Source organism: Pan paniscus, chromosome X (assembly GCF_029289425.2).
Source record: "Pan paniscus chromosome X, NHGRI_mPanPan1-v2.0_pri, whole genome shotgun sequence".
In the NCBI taxonomy this organism is placed as follows: domain Eukaryota; kingdom Metazoa; phylum Chordata; class Mammalia; order Primates; family Hominidae; genus Pan; species Pan paniscus.
Window position 1 is genome coordinate 133,004,662 of NC_073272.2, and position 25,500 is coordinate 133,030,161.

General features: G+C 43.2%; 1 protein-coding gene across 1 annotated transcript in view; it reads right to left on the bottom strand.

Annotated features, from left to right (window-relative positions):
- GPC3 (glypican 3) overlaps window positions 1-25,500 on the bottom strand; it is a 455,110-nt gene that overhangs the window by 42,044 nt on the left and 387,566 nt on the right. Inside the window, exon 7 of the mRNA XM_003814501.5 lies at window positions 21,010-21,169. Coding sequence (XP_003814549.1) covers window positions 21,010-21,169 — 160 coding nt within the window. The remainder of the gene's footprint in view (window positions 1-21,009; window positions 21,170-25,500) is intronic.

Genomic DNA, 25,500 nt, shown 5'->3' on the forward strand with positions numbered 1-25,500 from the left:
CGATAAATCCTTTGGTTTCCAAAACATTAAAGATGAACTGATAAACCCTAGCATGGGTGCCTAGTGACCTGGCTGGCTCTATCCATATTCCTCCAAATGACTCAGGTGTGGGTTTTCAGCTTTTATCATTCTAACACTCTCCCTTAGTGCCCTTGATTGTGTTAGCTCTTCAGTATTCTATACCCCTCTGTGTATCTTCTTCTTCTTCTACAAAACAAATAATAATGGTACCCACACCACAGGGTTGCTGGGAGGATATAATGAGTTTATCCACACAAAATGCTTAAAACTGTGCTGGGCACATAGTAAGCACTCAAAAAATATGAGCTATTATTATTGTGCCAACCCTATCATTACCTCCTCCATGCTTTCTCTCTGAATGGCACTGGCATCTGCCCATTTGCCCAAGGTGGAAACAGTGACCTCATCCTCAACAACTCTTTCTCCCTCACTCTGCCACATCTAAATAGACAGGTCTTGCTGATTCTTCTTCTTAAATCTGCATCTTCATCCACTCCCCCAGAGAGTTTTCCAAAATGCAATTCTGACCATGTCAGCCTTCTCCCTTCACTTGCACTCACTTGCCCCCCTCAAACTCCCAACATGCTTACAACCTTTCTCTGGCTGGGCATGGTGGCTCATGCCTGTAATCCCAGCACTTTGGGAGACTGAGGTGGGTGGATCGTTTGAGCCCAGGAGTTTAAGACCAGCCTGGGCAACATGGCAAAATCTCATCTCTACAAATAAAAAAAATTAACCAGGAACATGCCTGTAGTCCCAGCTACTCAGGAGGCTGAGGTGAGAGAATTGCTTGAGCACCAGAGTTTGAGGCTGAAGTGAGCCGTGATTGTGCCACTGCACTCCAGCCTGGGTGACAGACGGAGACCCTGTCTCAAAACAAAAAACAAAACAAAACAGAACAAAACACCAAACCAAACCAAAGGTTTGAAGGGAGCAAACCAGAGTGCTGCCTTCAAGCCTTCAATCTTTTGGTGGTGTTTCCCTGTAGTGCTATGTTCAGAAGGATTAGGATGTCACATCTGGGCTCAGTGGAGTGGGGTGCTGTGATTATGAATGTCTGCTATGGAGAGGGATGGGGGTTGGGGAGGCTAATGGCCCATATGTTGTGAATTTATAGACCCTGCTACAGGATCAAGACCAAGCTCCTTAACAAGTCAGAGAAGGCCCTCATGATGTGACCCCTAACAAATCTTCCAGCCTCACCTCTTGCTTCTCTGTACTCTAGTCACACCAAAGTGCATGTCATTTTCAGAACCACCGTGCTCTTTCTCATCTCCAAGTCATTGCTCATACTATCCCGCCAGCCTACAATTTTCTTCCCTTTCCACCTGACCCCTACACATTGTTTCAGACTCAGCTCAGTTTCTGACGACCCAAGGCTGGGTGTGAAGCTTTACCTTTGTGTTTCCACAACTCCGTGTACATACTGCAATCAGTGCTTTAACCGCTTTACATTACAATGATCCAGTTAGGTGTCTGTGCCCTTCCCATTGCCCACCACCCCCCAAGACCCCCAACTACACTAGGAACTTCTATGGGCAGGTACTTTGCTTATTCATTTTTGTATGGCCAGGGCCATGCAACAAACACTTACTGAGCACCAATTAGGTCCCAGGCACTGGGAATTACCTGACCATCATGTTGGTAAATGCTTGAAGCATATTGACGGAGCACTCTGCCTAGGGCTAGGTGTCACTGAGGAAGGAGATGCATCTGAACTGTATTTTTCATTTTCATTTTTATTTTTTTGAGACATTCTCATCCTGTTGTCCAGGCTGGCTGGAGTGCAGTGGCACAATCATAGCTCACTGCACCCTTAACCTCCTGGGCTCAAGCGATCCTCTCACCTTGACCTCTGGAGTAGCTGGGGCTACAGGCTCACACTACCACACCCAGCTAATTTTTTGTAGAGACAGGGTTTCACCATGTTGCCCAGGCTGGTCTCAAACTCCTGGGCTCAAGTGATCCTCCCACCTCGCCCTCCCACAGTGCCAGGATTACAGAAGCAAGCCACGACGCCCAGCCTGAACTGAGTTTTAAAGGTACAAAAGGGGAAACAAGTACGGGTTAACAGGTCAGCATGTGCAGAATATTAACAGCCACTATTTATGGGAACCTACCAAGGCATGGGCACTGCGCTAAGTGCTTTATGTATATTACAGATACAAGACTTTACAAAGGCCCAGGCACGCCTGAAGGAACAGAATAGCAAGTTTGCAACAGTGAAAACTTTAAGGTAGTTGGAGCATAGGATGGAGTAGGGGTTAGTGAGAGAAAAGATTGGAGATGTAGGTTGGGGCCAGATTAGGAAAGGCTGAGCTAAGGGATTTGGTTTCACTACTCCTCATTTATGCCTAGAATTTAGGGACAGCAAGGAGAATGCCCTTATGACTCCAAGCTGGCTATTGGTGAGAAGACTACAACCTCTCCTCGAAGGAAGGCAGACTAACTTTCATTCCTTAAGTTGAACATGTTTCTAAACCCCTTGGAGGCACTGACCTTTAGCTGCTTTAGGCTAAATACAACTTGTGTATTTAGGTTTAGAAAGCCCTAGAGCTGAAAGAAATGTGCATGATTTCCTCAGATACTGCCCAAATCATTATTGTTGTTCTCCCAAAATATCCATCTTCTTTGTTCCAACTATCATTCCATATGAAGTGGTGTGTGGGGAGAAGGAAAGCTAGAACAAGAAAAACTAAATGGAGAGACATTCATGGCTCCATGCTCTAAAAATGCCTGAATCAAAAAGATATCAGTTCAGAAAGGTGCTATCTCTGCATGTGGACTAAAAATGATAAAGAATTTATGAACCCACAGGCATGAAATCCCTGGGTTCCTTTTCATTATCAATTTAGTCTTCTAGTGCTATGTGTCACAGACAGGTTCTGACATCTGCAGAAGCAGAGCACAGATGTTCTTACTGAACTGCTGCATATTTGTATAGAAAATCTCCAGTGATCCGACCACATTTTGGGAGAATCTCACTTCTTAGTCCTCTAGCAGTTGGTACTGTATGTGAGTATGAGTAATAATGTTGCCTCCCTGCACAAACAAGAAAGAAATGTTGAACAGGAGAGTGGGAGTGTGTTCCAAATTTAGCTTTCCTCCCAACCTCTGCCCATATGGTCGGTGGTTCAAAAAATGATTACTGAGCCAACAAAATGTAACCTGATATTAGGAGTTCCACTCGAACTCTATGAAGCCAAGGCTAATACTGGCACACGGTATACATTTGTCTTAATGCCATCTTCTACAGCGAGGCTGAACTCTAAAAGTGGTCCTCACCTGGGTGCTCCAGTTAACTGACCTGCAAGAATACCATTGAGGTTTGGGATGGGACTCATGAGATTTCCATCGGTTAGCAGAGGGATTTCAGAGGGAGCCCCCGAACCTCAACAGGGAATAAGAAGTTTTGAGGAAAAAAGTTTATGGATCTTACAGATCCAAGTTAAGAAAGTTTCCAAGTTTGGGATTCCTAGAAGTCAGTATCACTGAAAATGAGGGGCTCTTTAATTTGCCAGCATAACTTTGGAAGACAGAAATTTTCTCTCACTCATGGTAGCAAGAGCTATTGATTTAAACTTAGAAACTTTAAGGATAAACAAAGGAAAATAAATCCTCTAAATATATTGTCTTACCCAGTGGTGAGCTGGTAAATATTTAACAACTGGCTCTCAAAAAAAGGAAGTATGCATGTCAGCTTATTTTTAATTTTATTGGAATAAAGGATGTGCAGCACCTTACAATTTACAGATAAAAATATAAAATACTCTTCATTATAAATTTTATTTAGCCAATTAGTTCTCACAGAATGCTTTCATTGACTTTTGTTCAAGCTCTTGCAACTGGAGCCAAACTAGAGTTATGATCGATGAGCAAGTGTAGTTCCTACAAGAATACTGGTTGATATATTGGAATACACTAAGAGGTGACACAAAAGTGAAATAACACTATTATTATTAGTGTTCCAACTCCAATGGAGTCAGAACTTCACTCCATCAGTGATAGGAGCAACTTCTTTACTGAATTGGGTAATAGTTTTCAAATACTGGAAGAATATTTCTTCAATTTTTTTGTGCTATTCACAATGTAATGGCTACAGAGACAACATGATTTTAAGTTTATTCTGTGCTACTAACATTTTCTCCTATCACTTTCTTAAGTCTAGAGTCTAGACAATCAACAAAACAATAAATCAAGCCCTGATTTGTAGTTTCTTCCTGATTTCTGTGGTGTAAGTATTTCTATCCTGTCCAGCTTTAAGCTACCAATGTGACCACACTGAACACAGAATTGCAAGAGTATATATTATTTCCACCACACATACACACACAATAGACATATAACCCTAAGAGTAGAGATAATTATAAAATGCAATAAAATAATTAGGATGTGATGAGTCTTCAGTGTTATTTTTGTTTGGTAGAATTTATTTCATTGTAAATTTATATAATTTAATTTTTTGTAATGGCCATGTTTAACAACTGACTCACAGGAATTCTGAAAATTTAACAATTGGCTCTCGTGAGCCAGTGCAAGCCAGCTCTAGTACACCACTGCCCTCACTCTATTTAGACTGCTTTTGAGTGTTTCCCACCATGAGATCCAAGGTGAGGAGGAATACAAGGCAGAGACACACAGAGCAGGCTACACCTCCCTACTCAATGTGTGGGCTACTGCTCTGCTATTTATTGCTAATCAGCAAGAAGATAAGTACAGACATTGAAAATAAGCACTTTGAAACTTTTATAGCAATTTGACAGAGATTTTTAGGTCTGTTGAATCTCATAATTAAAACGTGTGGCTTGTATTTTATAGGGTTTTTTTTGGTCATTTTCTTTTTCTGGTAATTTAGTTTTATTGTCTACAAAGATATTGGTCCATGACAGATTTGGGAGGAATGAAACAAACAAACAAACAAACTCTGGGTCCTTCATCATAGATAACTTGAGATGCACTGGTCTATTCTGTGTGGGCAGAATCAGAAGGGAGAGAGGGGTGCAGGGGATGAGTGTGAACTGGACAACCTTAATATTGACAATACAGCAATCAGCACTAACTGCTTGTAGCCGGGGGGAGGGCTCTGTCCTGGGTTTGCTTTTCTAACATGGGGCAGGACGGCCACAAGCCTGGAGATAATTGGGGAGAAATGAGAACTGGATTCTTGTAGTGGCAAAACAAATCTGGAGGCTGTGAATGACAGAAGATGTTGAAAAGAATTGCTCCCTGGAAAAGTCTCTGCCATTCGTAAGGATCCGTTTTCTTAGGAAAATAGTTGCAGAAAATCATAATTGGTGACATGTGCTCATAGACAAACAACCACAGAGATTCTCTTCTCCACTCCTCTTTCTTTCCCCCAGCCTGAAAAATGGCCTCATTGGTTTGCTCCACCATATTGATTCTCTTTTGTTCTATTTACATGTTTACATCATAAAAATTTAGCCCCTCAGAGCTATTCAGGACCCCGGAAGTCAAAAGTCCATCATGATGTAGGTATCTATCCACTCTCTGACACCTAAGCCCCAACCAGCCAATATTTCTTACTCTCTTTTTTTATTATTTTTATTTTTTTGAGATGCAGTCTCACTTGGTTGCCCAGGCTGGAATGAAGTGGTGCGATCTCGGCTCACTACAACCTCCACCTCCTGGGTTCAAGCAATTCTCCCACCTCAGCCTCCTGAGTAGCTGGGTTTACAGGTGTGTGCCACCATGCCTGGCTAATTTTTGTATTTTTAGTAGAGATGGGATGTTGCCATGTTAGCCAGGCTGGTCTCAAACTCCTGGCCTCAAGTGATCTGCCTGCCTTGGCCTCCCAAAGTGCTGGGACTACACGTGTGAGCCACTGCACTTGGCCTGATATGCTTATTCTCTAGTCAAATACCTTCAAAGTCAGGAAGCTGATTGTTTCTCAGGGCAATCCATTCAATTGAGGAATAGCTCAAAGAGATAGTTCATCTTTCTGTTAGCCAAAATATGTCTCCTTGTAAATGTCATGCATTGGCTCCAGATCTACTCTCCTCTTCCATATGCAAGACTTCTTTTTTTTTTTTTTTTTAAATTTTATTTTATTTTTATTGATCATTCTTGGGTGTTTCTCACAGAGGGGGATTTGGCAGGGTCATAGGACACTAGTGGAGGGAAGGTCAGCAGACAAACAAGTGAACAAAGGTCTCTGGTTTTCCTAGGCAGAGTGTTTGTGTCCCTGGGTACTTGAGATTAGGGAGTGGTGATGACTCTTAACGAGCATGCTGCCTTCAAGCATCTGTTTAACAAAGCACATCTTGCACCGCCCTTAATCCATTTAACCCTGAGTGGACACAGCACATGTTTCAGAGAGCACAGGGTTGGGGGTAAGGTCATAGATCAACAGGATCCCAAGGCAGAAGAATTTTTCTTAGTACAGAACAAAATGAAAAGTCTCCCATGTCTACTTATTTCTACACAAACACGGCAACCATCCGATTTCTCAATCTTTTCCCCACCTTGCCCCCCTTTCTACTCCAGAAAACCGCCATCGTCATCATGGCCCATTCTCAATGAGCTGTTGGGTACACCTCCCAGACAGGGTGGTGGCCGGGCAGAGGGGCTCCTCACTTCCCAGTAGGGGCGGCCGGGCAGAGGCGCCCCTCAGCTCCCGGACCGGGTGGCTGGCCAGGCAGGGGGCTGACCCCCCCATCTCCCTCCCGGACAGGGCGGCTGGCCGGGCGTGGGGCTGACGCCCCCACCTCCCTCCCGGATGGGGCGGCTGGCCGGGCGGGGGGCTGACCCCCCCACCTCCCTCCCGGACGGGGCGGCTGGCCGGGAGGGGGCACTGACCCCCCCCCACCTCCCTCCCAGATGGAGCGGCTGGCCGGGCGGGGGGCTGAGCCCCCCACCTCCCTCCCGGACGGGGCGGCTGGCTGGGCAGAGGGGCTCCTCACTTCCCAGTAGGGGCGGCCGGGCAGAGGCGCCCCTCACCTCCTGGATGGGGCGGCTGGCCGGGCGGGGGGCTGAGCCCCCCACCTCCCTCCCGGATGGGGCGGCTGGCCAGGCGGGGGGCTGAGCCCCCCCCCGGACGGGGCGGCTGGCCGGGCGGGGGGGCTGACCCCCCCCACCTCCCTCCCGGACGGAGCGGCTGGCCGGGCGGGGGGCTGACCCCCCCACCTCCCTCCTGGACGGGGCGGCTGGCCGGGCAGAGGGGCTCCTCACTTCCCAGTAGGGGCGGCCGGGCAGAGGCGCCCCTCAGCTCCCAGACCCGGTGGCTGGCCAGGCGGGCGGCTGACCCCCCCATCTCCCTCCCAGACGGGGCGGCTGGCCGGGTGGGGGCGCTGACCCCCCCACCTCCCTCCCGGACGGAGCAGCTGGCCGGGCGGGGGGGCTCCTGGCTGGGCAGAGGGGCTCCTCATTTCCCAGTAGGGGCGGCCGGGCAGAGGCGCCCCTCACCTCCTGGACGGGGCGGCTGGCCGGGTGGGGGGCTGAGCCCCCCACCTCCCTCCCGGATGGGGCTGCTGGCCGGGCGGGGGGCTGACCCCCACCTCCCTCCCGGACGGGGTGGCTGCCGGGCGGAGACGCTCCTCACTTCCCAGACGGGGCGGCGGGGCAGAGGCGCTCCCCACATCTCAGACGATGGGCTGCCGGGCAGAGACGCTCCTCACTTCCTAGATGGGATGGCGGCCGGGACGAGGCGCTCCTCACTTCCCAGGTGGGATGGCGGCCGGGCAGAGACGCTCCTCACTTTCCAGACTGGGCAGCCAGGCAGAGGGGCTCCTCACATCCCAGACGATGGGCAGCCAGGCAGAGACGCTCCTCACTTCCCAGACGGGGTGGCGGCCGAGCAGAGGCTGCAATCTCGGCACTTTGGGGGGCCAAGGCAGGCGGCTCGGAGGTGGAGGCCGTAGCGAGCCGAGATCACGCCACTGCACTGCAGCCTGGGCACCATTGAGCACTGAGTGAATGAGACTCCGTCTGCAATCCCGGCACCTCGGGAGGCCGAGGCTGGCGGATCACTCGCGGCTAGGAGCTGGAGACCAGTCCGGCCAACACAGCGAAACCCCGTCCCCATCAAAAAAACACGAAAACCAGTCAGGCGTGGCGGCGTGCGCCTGCAATCGCAGGCACTCGGCAGGCTGAGGCAGGAGAATCAGGCAGGGAGGCTGCAGTGAGCCGAGATGGCAGCAGTACAGTCCACCTTTGGCCCAGCATGAGAGGGAGACCATGGAAAGGAGAGGGAGAGGGAGACGGGAGAGGGAGAGGGAGAGGGAGAGGGAGACGGGAGAGGGAGAGGGAGACGGGAGAGGGAGAGGGAGACGGGAGAGGGAGAGGGCAAGACTTCTTACTATTAGAAGACAACATTCATATCTTCCTAATCCTTCTCTCATGTAGACTGAACACTGTTACTTCTTTTCAGCATCCTCCCACTGTCCCTGTGTGCAGAATCTTCCCCATCTGTCTCTCTCTTCTCAAGATGCACAGGAGGCTACAAACACCCTATGTTTCACATGCCGTGCCTTCCCCCACTCAGCTGAGTCCTTACTCCTGTGTTGACTGGAACAGGAATCTCAGATCTCTTTGCTCACAAATATGGCTGCTAAAAGTTGAGGATACTTTGAGGAAGCTAGTTTAAGATGCAATGAAGGTGAAGCACACTGTTGCCCTATTGAATATGGGACCAAAGGAAGCAAATGTGAAAAGTAAACATTACAAATCCATAACTGAATATTTACTAAATACGTACTGAGAGTCACTGAGCGGCATGGAGGGAAGGAGAATAGGTGATTGAGAACTGTGAAGTGTATACACAGGATGAAAAATACTTGCTTTCGACCCTCCAAGGAGTTCACTGTTAATTGGAGAACGACTCTCCTCTGAAGCTCATCCTGAATGTGCTCATGAGATTTCCTCCTGCTCTAACCTAGACTGTCCTCGGAAACCTGAATTTGTAGGATAGCCTGTACTCCATTTTTGTTTTTTCTTTTTAAAACAGATTCTCACTCTGTCACCCAAGCTGAAGTGCAGTGGCGCGATCTCAGCTCACTGCAACCTCCACCTTCCAGGTTCAAGCGATTCTCATGCCTCACCCTCCCGAGTAGCTGGGATGACAGGTGCGCACCACCATGCCCGTATAATTTTTGGATTTTTGGCAGAGACGGGGTTTCACCATGTTGCTCAGGCTAGTCTCGAACTCCTATGCTCAAGTAATCCATCCACCTTGGCCTCCCAAGATGCTGGGATTATAGGTGTGAGCCACTGTGCCTGGCCTTCTACTCCATTTTTATTTACTTGGTAATTATATTACTGCTTCAGTCCACCAATGAGCTACAAATTAAAAGATTCTGTCTGTGCTGGTGCTCGTGTTCTCACCTTAAAAGCTTATTTACCATCAGACATTCACATTAGGATTATAAAAAGCCAAAAAAAAACAAAAAAAACAAAACCAAAAACAAAAAAAACAGACTAAAAGGCACTTTTTAAAAAACTCAGCAAGTATATTTGGAAATGATAAGAATCATTAAACATCTTTTAGGCAGATGTGTACACAGGCAAGATCTATAACAAGGTTTCCCTTCAGAAAAATTAACCACACAAAAACTTGCCAGTAACTTCGTTCCTACCGGTGCGAATGGGAAATGTCCTTGTACCCAACACAGACAAATAAAGAGGGGAGGTGATGGCTGCATCTTTGTTCTTTTTGCCATGCTAGAAAAACCTAAAGGACTGCACTGTCTGAATTGGAGAGATTTGACAGCACATGCGTGCACATGTGCACAGTTTAAGGGGCCTTATGGAAAGTCAACGATTGAAGGGCATTGGATGGCTCCACATCCCTCCCCTTCTCCGAGCAGGACCTCAGCCCTCACTTTATTCCCGATCTCTACCTGCAGCCACTAGGACTATCCACACTAGATCTTTTCAGCTTCTGTCTCACTCTGCACGCTCACGATTCCTTGTTTCTGATTTGAACCCCCTAGGAGATCATTGTTTATCATGGAAACTTTGGACAACAGCACAGGTTTAATCAGACATCTCCACATTTCTCTCTTTCTGCTATGCTATTTCTTCTTGCAGGGGAGCACTTTCCTTTTGCTGGCATGTAAGTCTGCACTCCCAGATCCCTTGGGGATGTTATCCTACAGGGACTGCTTCACTTCTGTTTGGCAACCCAGCGAGAGGCTTCGGGCTTGCCACTTTCCTGCTGGATCCTTCTCTACTTTCCCACCAGCTGAATGCTGAACCTCTCCATCCCTTTCCTTTCCACCAATACTTGGCTAAATTACCACATTTTAGTTGAGGCTGTCATAAAACTGGCCAACATGGCTTCTGTCCAGAGAAAATCAATTGCACCACTTAGTCAAATTCATCTGTTCAACAGTTTCCTCTTAATTTGAAGATTGATTAGAAAATATAATACAATGGCACTAAATTGCTCACAATATCCCTAATACTTACTCAATTCTTAGAGTTATGTGTAAGGCCTACCAGCAAGTACAACTTTTACAGCATTACTCCTGATAAAAGCCTTATAGCCTAATGGCTCAGATGGGAAAGTATCACAGCGCAGCACACCTAGAAAAGCAAATCTCAGAATATCTCCTTCCAAATAATAAGAAACAAACTCCCTAAGGTATCCTGAGTTATGATAACTTTACGGGAAGTTTTAACCTTTGCTCATTCTCATCTATCACCAGATTACCTATAGTAATTCCCTAGCCAACATTAAAGCATGGGGAAGGCCTCTTTCTTGGTATACCTACTCAATTGGCAGGTAATACCACTGCTAAAGCTCACATCTAAGTCCCCTTTGTGAGCTCTGGGAGCTTCGCAAAGCTCTAGGGTGAGCTGGGATTGGCTGTCTTGTCAATTGATTAGCGAGAACCACCTGGTCTATATCTGTGTGAAAAGTGTTATTATGGTGAGCTTTGCTTCCTTCAGCTTTCCTATGACATTTGATCTCTAAAAGAAAAGACCAAAACATGAAAGCAGATTGCTTGTAGCTCAGAGCGAGATAGAATGGAAAAAATCAGGGGCCCTTTCTTGACCCTCCCCAACTCGTTGTCCACCCATGCCCTTACCGCCCCACTAGCACCAAAGAAAACAAAACATAACTAGCTGTGATTCTTTCAAGATGTAAGTGACTACTATTGTTGTGACTATGTGGTTATTTGTACAACTCAGCCGACATATTTGTCATTGTTCAAATACCTTCTCACTTCAAACCACCCTGGGCTAAAAACAAGTTAATGAGTAATTAAAAATGCCACCTTTGGGAATGGAGATGATGGAGAACATCTTTTTTTCAGAGATTCCTTCTTTTTTTATTTTTAACTGACATGTAATAATTGTATATATTTACAGGGTACATAGTGATGTTTTGATTCATATAATATATACTGATCAGATCAGGGTCATTAGCACATCCATCATCTCAAATACTTATCATTTCTTTGTGCTGGGAACATTCAATATCCTCCTTCTGGCTATTTGAAACTATATATTATTGTTAACTATAGTCATCCTACAGTGGTTCTAGAACACCAGAACTTATTCCTCTTATCTAGCTGCAATTTTGTATCTTTTGACATGTCTCTCCCTACCCCACCTCTGTTCTACTTTTTACTTCTATGAGATCAACTTTTTTTAGTTTTCATATACGAATGAGAACATGTGGTGTTTAACTTTTCGTTACCAGCTTATTTCAATTAACACAATGTCCTCCAGTTCCATTCACGTTGCCTGGAATGACAGGATTTCCTTTTTTTTTTATGGCTGAATAGTACTCCACGGTGTACATATACACCATATTTTCTTTATGCATTCATCTGTTGTTGGAAACCAAGGTTGAGTCCACATTTTGGCCATTGTGAATAGTGTTGCACTAAACATGGGGGTGCAGATGTCTCTTCAATATATTGGTTTCCTTTCCTTTGAGTAAATGCCCAGTAGTGAGATTGCTGGATCATATGGTAGTTCTATTTGTAGTTTTTTGAGGAATCTCCACACTGTTCTTTATAGTAGCTGTACTAGTGTATATTGCCACCAACAGTGTATAAGAGTAGCACATTTATAATGAAAATTATTGGCTTGGACATTTGAAAATTATTGGCTTGGACATTTGGAACTTAGTTTAGTTTTATTCACCAAAAGCCTTTAGCTAAAATTATAATTTAAGTTATAACACTAAACAATATTAATAATATTATCCTAAATGGATATGATGCTTTAAAGTTTATAAAGTATGTTACATCCATTATCTCATGTGTTTCATTCAGCAACTTATGAGGTGGGTAGGTCAGGAAATATTTTATCACCATTTTTGCAAGTGAGGAAACTGTGGCTCAGAGGAACTGACTGACTTTGTCCAAGGTCACAACATTGGGAAGTGGCAGACACAGAACTGGGACCCAGTTTGTTTGACTCTGTAGAAGTGACGCCCTTCCCTTTAGATCTCAAACTTCAACAGTCTAAGGGTAAGAAGGTGTCTCATTTGCCCAACAGATGGGATCTCCCTCCCAGTGGATGACATGGGGTCGCTTGCACTGAGGTCACATGTTGGAGGGGCTGATATCCCAAGAAATGAGTTTGGAGGCAGTCACTACAAGATCTTGCCTGAGAGTTCCAGGGGTGGCTTACTTAGCAGGAAGCAATCTACAACTTACGTGACAAAGATCTGAATGGTGCATTTCCAAAGAGCACAAAGGAAGGGGAATTGGGTTACTCACACTATAAAATACATTTTGGTAAAACTGCCATAATTTATTCCTGGACTTGTTACCAACAGGGTAGTATAAATAGATATATTACTGTAGCTAATGTATTCCGAGTTCTGCATAGGACCTAACAACTTTCCCATTTAAAAAAACAAAAAACAAACAAACAAACAAACAAAAAAACCCAGGACATTTCATTTCCCTACAAGCTTTCTACTCACTTTTCAGCAGGCAACATGATTTGTTCTAAATCATTAATATTTTGCAGTTGTCACTCATGATAAAAGGCCTATCATAAATTTCCAATGACCCTTTTCACCAGACCACTCTATTAATGAATTTATTAATGCAAAATGACTACCAGCCTATGTTTATGAAGGTTTGACTTGACACTTTAGAAGAACACTTAAGCCATTGAGGTGTCCTTCACCTTTCCTATGTGCGCAGGCTTATTAGGAGTAGAAGTGTAAGGTTACACTTGATCCAGTAAAAAAAATAAAAAAATAAATAAAAATAAAGATCATTGGCTTATGAAAATATTTCCTAATTGCTGTTTTACTTGAGATCGTCGTTATTTTGTGTTCAGATTATAAAGTAACTATAAAAAGGGAATATATGCTACAGACAGCTAAAATAATAAGTTATAATCCAATGATACTAAATAATACTAATAATATTACCCTAAATGGGGCTCACAGCTGTGAAATCTTAAAGGCTTCCTCCACAGTACTGCTGGGACGAAGTGACTAGCCAGGGGCAGACCACTGCTTTCCCCCATAGCACTTGGAGATGACAACAGAAGAATGGCAAAAGGGACCAGTCACCCCATGTCAAGCAACAAGTGGCAGGTTTTCTCTTTGCAGTCCCCACACTGACATCTGAGAGACTGAAAGTTTCCTGAAGGCAAGCATTTCTATGAGAAATATCTGTGTACCAAGGGCAATAAACAGCCATTTGCTTTTAGTATTGATGATATTGTTTGGCTGTATCCCCACCCAAATCTCATCTAGAATTGTAGCTCCCATAACTCCCACGTGTTGTGAGAGGGACCCTGCGGGAGGTAATTGAATCATGGTGGCAGTTTCCCCCATACCGTTCTTGTGGTAGTGAATAAGTCTCATGAGATCTGATGGTTTTATTTATGTATTTACTTATTTTATTTTTTTGAGATGGAGTCTCACTCTTGTTGCCCAGGCTGGAGTGCAATGGTGCAATCTTGGCTCACTGCAACCTCCGCCTCCCAGGTTCAAGCCATTCTCCTCCCTCAGCCTCCCGAGGAGCTGGGATTACAGGCATGCACCACCACACCTGGCTAATTTTGTATTTTTAGTAGAGGCGGGGTTTCTCCATGTTGGTCAGGCTGGTCTTGAACTCCCGACTTCAGGTTATCTGCCCACCTTGGCTTCCCAAAGTGCTGGGATTACAGGCATGAGCCACCACACCTGGCTGATCTCATGGTTTTGTAAGGGGTTTCCCCTTTTGCGTGGCTCTCATTCTCTCTTGCCCACTGCCATGTAAGGCGTGCCTTTGCTCTCCCTTCATCTTCTGCCATGGTTGTGAGTCCTCCCCAGCCATGTGGAACCGTGAGTCCATTAAACCTGTTTCCTTTATAAATTACCCCATCTCTCATATGTCTTTATCAGCAGCACGAGAACAGACTAATACAATCGGTTTAAGCCCTAAGCCCAAGATGTTTTCTGCTCCTGTGCTAGTTTGCTGTATCTCCACTTTTTAGAAACAGAAGCAGGCTGAGAGAGATGAAGTATCCCACTGCTATGGTTTGATGAATGTTTGTGCCCCATCCAAAATTCATGTTGAAACTTAATGCCCCCGGCAATGCAACAGTATGAAGAGGTGGGGCTTTTAGGAGGTGATTAGGCCATGACAGCTCTGCCCTCATGGAGGGAATTAGTCCCTTATAAAAGGGCTGGAGAGAACTAGATAGGCTCCTTTCTGCCTTTCCATCTCTTCTGCCATGTGAGGACACAGCATCTGTCCCTTTTTTGCCCTTTTGCCTTCCCCCAGGTGAGGACACAGCATTTGTTCCGTCTGCAACATGAGGATGCAGGAAGAAGGCATTCACCAGACACCAAATGCTGGCACCTTCATCTCGGACTTCCCGGCCACCAGAACTGTAAGTATAACTTACTAGTATGTATAAATTGCTCAGTCTAAGGTATTTTGTTATAGCAGTGCAAATGGACTAGGACACGCACCAAAAGGGAAATACATTACCCTTGGTTCTGAGAAGTGCGAGGAACAGGCGAAGATGTAACCATGGGTAAGACATCATGTAATGGTCATCCCACCAACAATTAAATTCAACAATCAGAAAGAAGAAGACTCTAAGGATTCTATGTAAAATTTATAAATAAGAAATAAGGAAAAAGAGAATACTTAGGGAACTTTGAGATGAATAGTTTTATAAATGAATATACCCCAGAAAGCCTGGAAACTACTAAAACCTTCTTATTATTAGGTTGGCGCAAAAGTAATTGTGGTTTTTGCCATTACTTTTAATAGCATCCTAATGCACAAATGTGTTGAAGACCACATGTGGGGAGCCCTTGGTAAGAAGCCCAGCTTGCCAGATTGGTGGAAAAGTCAAAGGGGTTAGAATGGGGAAAATGAGATCTTTTCTATATAGAACTATAGCTCAAGAGAAGAGAACAGAGAACCTGCAAGGTCAGATGAAAACTTACAAGAAGATGTCCTCAAAAGACTCTGATAAGCACCTTGCCAGGGATCAAAGCCAAAGAAATGAACATAATCACAGACTGCTGGCACTGGAATGCTCTGCAAGACTTGTGTGTATACTCCCTCTATTTCACAAATGGAGAAACTGACTTTTCAAAAGTGGAAGGGGCTCGCTTTAGGACATATGGGAGAAGCAAAGCCAGGAACAGAACCTGCGTGTCCTGCACTTCATTCAGTGCCTCAAAAGAAGGGAAGAAGTAAGCCAGGGAAGCCAGCCGTTAGAGCTACTTGCTGGTCATGTCGCAAAAGGTCTGTTCAGGGACAAAAGGGAGATACAAGAGAGTCTTAACATATTCCGAGCCATGCTCTTTATTCCCAAGTTGTATTTTGGAGGAGGCAATTTGGAGGGCTAAATGAAATGGTGGTGAATGTGCATGGTGTTCCAAGTCTAGCTGACTAAATAAATGGATGCTGATGAATCATCAGGACCAGATGGCATCTATCCAAATTTTAGGTAAAATTGTATAACAGCTGACCAAAGCATATAGCCTGTCATTCCAAATAGCTATTATGCCAAATAGCTATTGTACCATGAGCCTGGCAGATTGGCAATGAGTCTCCTCTCCATGAGAAGCATTTTTAAAGGGGGCCCAAGGAACTTCAGGCTGGTAGGATCACTGAATATGTTAGGCAAGTGTAATGTATTGGGGGCTAGGCATCATTTTTCCTCTCAATTAAATTAACCACCATTTATCTAATGTTTTACAGTTTATAAAGAACTTAGTGTTAATCATGCCTAACAAATTGACTAGAATTCTTTTACACGATAAATGTGTATGTGGACAAAGGGAAACCATGGATGTAATCTATTTAGATTTTGAAAAGGCCCTTGACAAGATCCCATGCCAAACACTGTTTTAACAAGTTAAGTCACCATGGAATTGTGGAGCAGTGCCTTGAAATGGATAAGGAAGTGGCTTATAGTCAGGAAAGCACAAGTAGGAATAAGCATAGACTTTTCTGGAGAAGTATGAACAGCGGTATGTCTCAGGGATCAGTGCTGGGACCAGGCAACATTTTGGTAAGTTGTCTGGGCAACTTTAGATGACCACAACTTTTCCAGGTAGCAAAATGCAAAGCTGACTTTGATCTTTTTATAGTTGTGTTGATGATCAGAGAAAAAAGAGTCAGAGTAGGCTTGTTCAAGGAGTGGCCTCTGAAACCAGACTTCTTGGCTCTGAATCCTGACTCTGCCCTTCGTGAATGTGACTTTAAGCAAGCCACTCCACCTCCTCCTGCATAATTTTCTTTTTTATTATACTTTAAGTTCTAGGGTACATGTGCACAACGTGCAGGTTTGTTACATATGTATACATGTGCCATGTTGGTGTGCTGCACCCGTTAACTGGTCATTTACATTAGATATATCTCCTAATGCTATCCCTCCCCCCTCCCCCCTCCCCCCACCCCAGGACAGGCCCCTGTGTGTGATATTCCCCGCCCTGTGTCCAAGTGTTCTCATTGTTCAATTCCCACTATGAGTGAGAACACCTCCAGTATAAATTTTCTCATCTGTAAAGTGAGAATAGTAATGACCCCTACCTCATAGTGGTATTGTGAAAATGATATGAGACAATGCATGCCAAGCTCTGGCACAGTGTTTAGAGCATAGTAAGTGTCCAATGAACATTAGCTTCTCTTATTTTTACTTTTCATGTTTATTCAACATTCTTCTAATAGGTTGCCAGGCTCTGAGTGGTCACTTTATGTCCTATGGAACCTGGGAGCCATTGTAGACTGTTTCATGAAAGCACTGGCAGAATTCATTTTAGTAATGAATTCAGAGGACAGAGGTAACTATGGACTGAGATGGCTACGAAAGATTTCATGGAGAGAAAGTAACAATTATGGAACACCTAGCATATGCTAGATACCTGCCTAGATGTTTTATAAATGTTCCCCCTCGATTTAATAGTCCTATGAAGTTGGGGTTATGATCCCCATTTAATGGATGACAGAATGGAGACATAGAGGGGAGGCTAAGAAACTTGTCCCAGGTCATGCTTGCTCATAAGTAGAGCAAGAATTTAAATAAACATTTGTCCTACCCCAAGACCTATTTTCTTTTCATGCATCACACTTGAATTGCACCTTGAAGGATGGGTAAAATTTAAGATGAAAGAAAAAAAGGTCAATCTCTATAGAAATAAAATGGGCAGGCCGGGCACTGGGGCTCATGCCTGTAATCCCAGCACTTTGGGAGGTCGAGGCAGGTGGGGATCACACGAGGTCAGGAGTTCGAGACCAGCCTGGCCAACATGGCAAAACCCTGTCTCTACTAAAAATACAAAAATTAGCTGGGCGTGGTTGTGTGCACCTGTAATCCCAGCTACTCAGGAGGCTGAGGCAGGGAGAATCACTTGAACCCGGGAGACAGAGGTTTCAGTGAGCCAAGATTGTGTCACTGCACTCACTCCAGCCTGGGCAACACAGTGAGACTGTCTCAAAAAAAAAAAAAAAAAAAAGTAAAAAAAAAGAAATAAACATAGGCAGTGGTGGGAAAACAGAAACAAGAACAGTATGTTTATGGGGTTCATGGAGCATGAATATGGCTGTTCTCACCAAAGTGGAGGGTACTTACGGGGGCTAGTGGTGGGAAATGAAGCCAGAAGGGTAGTTGAGGCTAGACCAGAAGACCCTCAGAACTCTACTAAGGAGTCTTAGCTTTATCCTCAAGGCATGAAGACAGCTGAGCTGCGGAGAAAGTATGAGATGCCTTCAAAAGATTAACCAGGTAGCTATGCAAGATGAATTTGATGGAATCTTCTGCCTGGGTCTCAAATTCTTTGTCCTCTAATCTACTAGCCTAAGGCTCTCAATACTCCTGCCTGAGCCTAGAAGCCTGGAGACCACCTACGATGTGTCTGCAATAGTATGTGCAGGAGGGTGTGAAGGGGGGAATAAAAGGAAGGATTGGGCTGGGCGTAGTGACTCACGCCTGTAATCCCAGCACTGTGGGAGGCTGAGGTGGGTGGATCACCTGAGGTCAGGGGTTTGAGACCAGCCTGGCCAACATGGATAAACCCCGTCTCTACCAAAAATACAAAAAACTAGTTGGGCGTAGTGGTGCACACCTGTAGTCCCAGCTACTTGGGAGGCTGAGGCAGGAAAATTGCTTGAACCTGGGAGGTGGAGGTTGCAGTGAGCTGAGACTGCGCCACTGCACTCCAGCCTGGGCAACAAGAGCCAAACTCCATCTCAAAAAAAACAAAAACAAAAAACAAAAAACAAAAAAGTATTAACAGAAGCAGAATAAATTACAAAGAAAGAATCGACAGGGATTGGGGGCCTAATTGCATTTAAGGGCAAGAGAGAAGAAGCAAAGATGGCTTTAGGTTTAAGCCTCAGTGATCAGAAGAATGATGGTCAGTTGATAAATCTGACTTGTGACACATCACGTTGGGGGTGGTGGTGGTGAAGTCAGAAATGATTAATAAGCAGCTGGAGATGTGGGATGGTAGGAGAGCAGTTGAGACTCGTGGTAATGACTTTATGTAAGTTATTTCCCACAGTGTTATGATAGTTAAAGAATGTTCATTGTAGGATTATCCACAACAGCCAAGAGGTGGAAGCAATCTACATGTCCACTGATGGATGAATGGATAAAAAATTGTGGTACATACATACAATGGAATATTACTCAGTCTTAAAAAGAAGGAAATCTTGTCACATGCTACAACATGGATGAACCTTGAGAAAATTATGCTAAGTGAAATAAACCAGTCACAGAAGGACAAATAGTGCATGATTCCATCATATATGAGGTATCTAAAGTAGTCACAGAAGCAGAAAGTAAAATGGTGGTTGCTAAGGGCTGGGGGAGGGAAAAATAAGGAGTTGCTGTTCAATGGACATAGAGTTTTAGGCACACAAGATGAAAATGTTCTAGAGATCTGTTGCACAACAATGTGCATATAATTAACAATATTATACTGTACACTTAAAAGTTTAAGAGGGCAGATTCCATGTTAGTTTTTTTTTTACCTTAATAAAAAATAAATAAATCATAAAAAAAAGTTGAGGCCAGCCATGGTGGCTCACACCTATAATCCCAGCACTTTGGGAAGTTGAGGTGAGAGGATCACTTGAGCCCAAGAGTTTGAGGCTGCAGTGAGGTGTGAACGCGCCATTGCACTCCAGCCTAGGGGACAGAGAGAGACCCTATCTCAAAAAGGAAGAAAAAGTCAAAAGAGGGAGAGTAGATAAGATCTGCATTCTTTCTGGAGAAGAGAGAAAAGACAGAGGCTTAAGAAGGGACATCCGGATAATAGCCAGTTTCAGGTAGGATTAGGAAGAAGAACTAAGAAGGAAAGAGGCTGCCAGAGAAATAGGAACATTTAGCATCTCAGAGGCCATGGGTGATAGGGTTTTAAGGAGAAGGCTGTGCACCACAGAGGAAAGAGAATGGCAGTGGAAGTCTCAAGACCCGAGGTAGATTTCTAGTTCTTCCATACAGAGCAATCTCATTTCTTCTCTGAGCCCTGGTTTTAATTACCTGTAAAATCAAAGAACACCTATCCACATGAAAGTACTCTAAACTGTGATATGGAATACAAATTTAAGGAATTTTTGTTGTTGTTTTGCCTCCTTGACCCCAGCAGTACTATATTACTTTTTTCTATTGCTCTTGTTGTTTAGTTATTATTATTTTTTTTACTGAGACAGACTCTGGCTCTGTCTCCCAGGCTGGAGCACAGTGGCAGAATCTCAGCTCACTACAACCACTGCCTCCTGGACTGAAGCAATCCTCCCAAGTAGCTGGGACAATAGGCGTACCACCACACCCTGCTAATTTTTGTATTTTTGTAGAGACAGGATTTCATCATGTTGCCCAGGCTGGTCTGGAACTCCTGGGCTCAGGTGATTCTCCCACCTCAGCCTCCTAAATTGCTGCGATTACAAGCATGAACAACCGTGCCCTACCACTCTTGTCTTTATGTAGGTCTTCAGTCATATGCCATAGCCTATCTATGTTAGACTGCTTGTGAGAAAACAAAATAGACATAACGTCCTAAGAAAAGAAGGTCAGCTAATGGCTCTTCCTTTGAAAGTTATCCCACCAATGGTTTTCAGAAGACTTCCGAGGTTGCATTTCTTTTTTTTGTTTGTTTGTTTTTAACTTTGTTTTAAGTTCAGGGGTACATATCTAGGTTTGTTATATAGGTAAACTTGTGTCATGGGGGTTTATGGTACAGGTTATTTCATCCCAAATTTGCATTTTTTATTATGCATTTCTTTTTATAAATGAGAAGAACCAAGGAAAACTCCAATGAGAAACAGAGCCAACTGATTAGGTCAGTTCATTTTAGATAATGAAAAACAGGAAGTTACCCTTTTAATCTACCAAAGGTTGGAAATGGTGGGAGGAAAAGAAGGAGGCTACCTGAGAACTTCACTTTCTAGAGCTTGTATAGTCTTTCCTTGAAGAGTTGATGAGATTGTGTGTTGCAGGGAATGTAAGGGAATTGCAGACAGCGGGTTCAATTTATTTTTAATTCCTGAGCATCACCATTTTTAGATTACATTTGGGTCAGCACTAATCAGTTACCTGCAAGGAAGCGGAGCTGATTCTTCACTTTCATCATTCCATCACCAGAGCCTCCAATGCACTCATCTTCATCATCACCGCAGTCTCCACTTTCAAACCCTTCCTCATCCAGGTTTTTATCCAGAACTCTACCTTTGGGCACAGACATGGTTCTCAGGAGCTGAAAGAAAACAACCAGGAATGCATCAGCTCTTCATATTTCTCAGGTGGGTCTGCACAGTGTGTTATTAACAGGAGGCATTAAAAATGTTCAATGAATTACACAGAAGCTGTAAAAAATCACTTTCAAATTTACGTAGGGGTAAACTGCTTATACTCTTTAGAGTTTCAGACTTCTGAACCTTTCCATAGCATTTGATGTGATGGTCTACTCCTTGACTCTACTTACATCATGCAGTAGCCAGAGTGTATATTGCATTAGATCTTCTCATACCATGGTATTTAAGCTCCTGAAAGTCTCCATGATACAATTCACTGATGAGGAACTTAAGACATGATAAGGCAAAGCTAAGAGGACACCAAGACCAGAAAAGATCCCTATGGAAGCCCCCAATAATCAAATTTACAGTCACTAAATTAAAACCACAAAATGCTTCCTACCAAATGAGGAGAATAGCAGTGCCATTTTATACACATGTACAATGACTACTTACAATCAATCATCATTATATATGCCTTGATCACTGGAAAAATTGTTCAATATTCTCCTCTCCCGCAATTCCAATAAGATGCTTTTAAATTTATTTTGCTTTATTGTAGATAATATGCACACTAAGAGACATGTTTGTTTCACTCTGCGGTGTCTGGCTTTTCAGTCACATGGCCAATGCATTACTAATTTCACGGGACTCCCGCCTTTCAAAAGCCTCTCCACTGACCCAGAGACCCAGCACACCGCACGAAGGGTCCCTGAGGGCCGTTGTCAGATTCCATCTTATTTTTCCTCGCCATCTCTCTCCAAGGCTTCATTCTCATATTCTGTTTTTGTCCTGGCTTCTTCCCTATCACCCATTTCTCATCCTAAATCTTAGATCCAACCCCTACTTTTAAAAGACAGCCAACAAAAGATTCTGGATATACAGAAACTGAGATCTTTGTGATTGTGGAAGAGGTATCCAGAAAGAAAAATTGCTGCAAACACAAGCTGGGGTTTCTGCGGTTTCCATCGTCCCTATGTTTATGTCATGGCTAAGTATACTTTTATGTTCTCCACCTGTGATTTAGCTGCCACCCTGAGATCTACTTGGAAAGAGCTACATACTACAGAGAAATGTGATTCTGCAGGTGGTTTTTACGTTTTTATTTTTATTTTTTAGCAAAGAAAGGTAAGTCCCAAAGAGATTTTTGTTTTTGTTTTTGTTTTTTTTCTGGCCAACAACCTCTAATGGTATTGGAGAAGCCAATCTACCAACTGTCTCCCACTCCAGCACCACGTTCACCCTGCCACTTCCGCTGCTGCTCATCATACACAACTACATTTATTATATATAAATACAGGCTAAGATGAGCTAGATTAATGATTCTCAAACTTCTTGGTCTCAGGACTCCTTTATACTTGCTGAGAACCATAGAGTTTATATAAGTTATTTTTGTTTATACAAGTTATATCTATCAACATTTGCCATCTTAGAAATTATAACTGAGAAATTTTAAAAATATTTATTTGATAGCTTCTGTAAACATAACAAGAATGAACCCATGATGTGACATAAACATTTCTTTTTTTTGACACAGGGTCTGGATCCATCACCCAGGTGGGAGTGCAGTGGCATGATCATGGCTCACTGCAGCCTCAACCTCGCAGGCTCAAGCAATCCTCCCACCTCAGCTTCCTAAGTAGCTGGGACTACAGGTGTGTGACACCATCCCCAGCTAATTTTTTTTTTTTTTTTTACTTTTTGTAGAGGCAAGGTCTCACTATGTTGCCCAGGCTAAAACATAAACATTTTTGAATGACAAACATATTTTCCCAGACATAAGATAATTCATAGGAAGAGTGGCACTATTTAACAGTTTTATAAATCTCTTTGATGTCCAGCTTAATATAAGACAGCTGGATTATCAAATCTGCTTCTCCACTCAATCTGCTGTGATATATGGTTTTGGTTGAAACATTTGCAGTTAATCCAACCTCCCACAGATATGTCATGGGAAAAGAGAGAAGTATTTTAGCAGACTTTTCAGATAATTGTGGAGATTTTTCTTTGATACTACATTAAAAACTCAACAAGTAGTTAGTTGCAGTGTGGAATATGAAACTATATAAATAAATATATCATATCCTGTTACATTTACATCCATTGGTATGCTTTGAACTTTGAACACGCATTTTACTCATTTTGTATCATCATCCATGGGTCATCTGGAAAATACTGGCTCACTGAGCAATGCAGGTCTTCCCAATGTCAACACCTTTCATTATATGATATAAAAAATCACATTTGTTAATATTATCTCCAATCTCATCTGAAAAGTCTTTAAGTTTTGGGAAGCTCTCAAGCTCACAGTGGCAGATAAAAGTTTAAAACAATTTTTGGTTTTCTATTGAAAGCCTGAATTTTATTATTGGCAATAAATACTGCCAGTTGTTTTCCCTGAACTGACAGGCTCTCTTTGTTCCTTTCCAAGAAAATGTCTAGCAAGTATTCAAGTCTGCATAACTATAGTTTGTCAGTCATTCTCTCAAGTAAAAATGAAACAGGAAGCTCACAGCTCAAATTTCTCACAAGTGCTTTTTCTTGAGATGCACATTGACATGGTTTACTGTGTAAATACTTTCAGTGTACTTCCCATTTTATAACACAGAATCTTTTAAAAGTGCAAGAGATGAGGTTTAATAAAATTAGTAACTTTTTACAGATTCAGCAATGATATCCTTAAGTAAAACTGCCCTTTATTTTTCTGCAAGTACACACCAGTGATGAATACAATGACTACTAGTACATTTTGGTGCTATTGGCTTAATTCATCCTGTGGTGTCTTGATTCATACTGTGGCATCGAAGAGTTGTACTTGCCACTGCTTTTGAACCATTGTGCAAATATCAACACAGGGGAAAAGACAAATAACATCTTAGTACTGTTGTGCAAGTAGTTTTAACCTTGTGGATCCCTGGATTTCTTGGATTCCCAGGATCCATAAACCATTCTTTGAGAACTGCTAATCTAGCCTATAACATCACTTCAGTTTCACCAAAACCCCCAATGCCCTCCTTTATCATTATGTCTTATGAGAAATTTGCTTTCGATATAAGCATTTTTATGTTAATTTTCAAGAATGCATCTTTTGTGTACATCATGGAATACCTGAATGAGAATTTTTCACATAAGTAGAATTATGTTTAGATATAGATTAGTGAACTTGCTATTTCTCAAGCACACCTTGCATCTGTCCCTTTCATTAACACCTTCAGTACACATTCATTGAGAATGTACTATGAGCTGTTCTTCATTTATGTCTGTTCAAAGTCCTCCATACTTTCAAGCCAAGTTCTAACGCCATGTCATTAATAAAGCTTTCCTGGTAGACAGTCATTATAGCTCTCCCTCTCCCTCTTCTACCACTGTTCCCTTTATCTGTACCTCCTAAATGCCACTTTCTGTATGCAATCCGGTATTTGAACATATGACTTCTCTCCACCACCATCCTGTGAGCTGCCCAGGGGTTTAATCTTATATATCTTTGAACCCCAGAGCATTTAAGGCAGTGTCTAGCACATAGTAGGCACTCAATATATGTGCTATTGAACTGAAGCAAAATGAAGTGTTATGGTATCTTTAATTCTTTAAAAGCTATTTCCACAACCTTATGAAAAAGGAGAAAGTCAAGGCCCAGATTAATTATAGAAGAAGAATTTGTGAATGAGTAGCTAAACATTTTTGGAGGACCTTGGCTAAGACACATAGCTAATCTTTGAGAGGCCGTTTCCAACCTGTGTGCAATGCCCCCACTATTCTTGAGTAGCTCAGTTTAAAACAAAGTGCAATTAAACAAAAACCCTTTAAAACTTTGCCAGTGAAGTTACTTCTTTAGGTATTAAATCACTCCCATTCTGGTGACAAATTCAGCATGGAAGAAGGATTATAGTAGACTTTTAAGCCATTTTACACAGACAGCCACTGATAAACCTAACCCTCACACATTATCAAAACAAACCCAAACCTAGAAATCTATTGTTAATGCGAAAATCTTAAAGAAGAGACTGAAGCTCCAGAGTGTTGAAAGAAGGGTAATGGGTCAGAGAGGAGGAATTGCCAGCAAGGAGTGGATTTAGGCAACCTGGAATTTGGCCCAGAAATCCAATTGCTTAATTACAATTCACAATATTGACCTTTCTGTTCCCTCTCTCAGTCTTTCAGACTGAACACTAACTTTATGAAAAGAAAATTATGAGGGACTTACACACAAAAGCAGGTAACTTTAGGGGCCTAATGCTTTTGATTAACTGTTTGCCATTTTCAAAGGACACTGTCCTGTTAGCTTTTTAAAAGC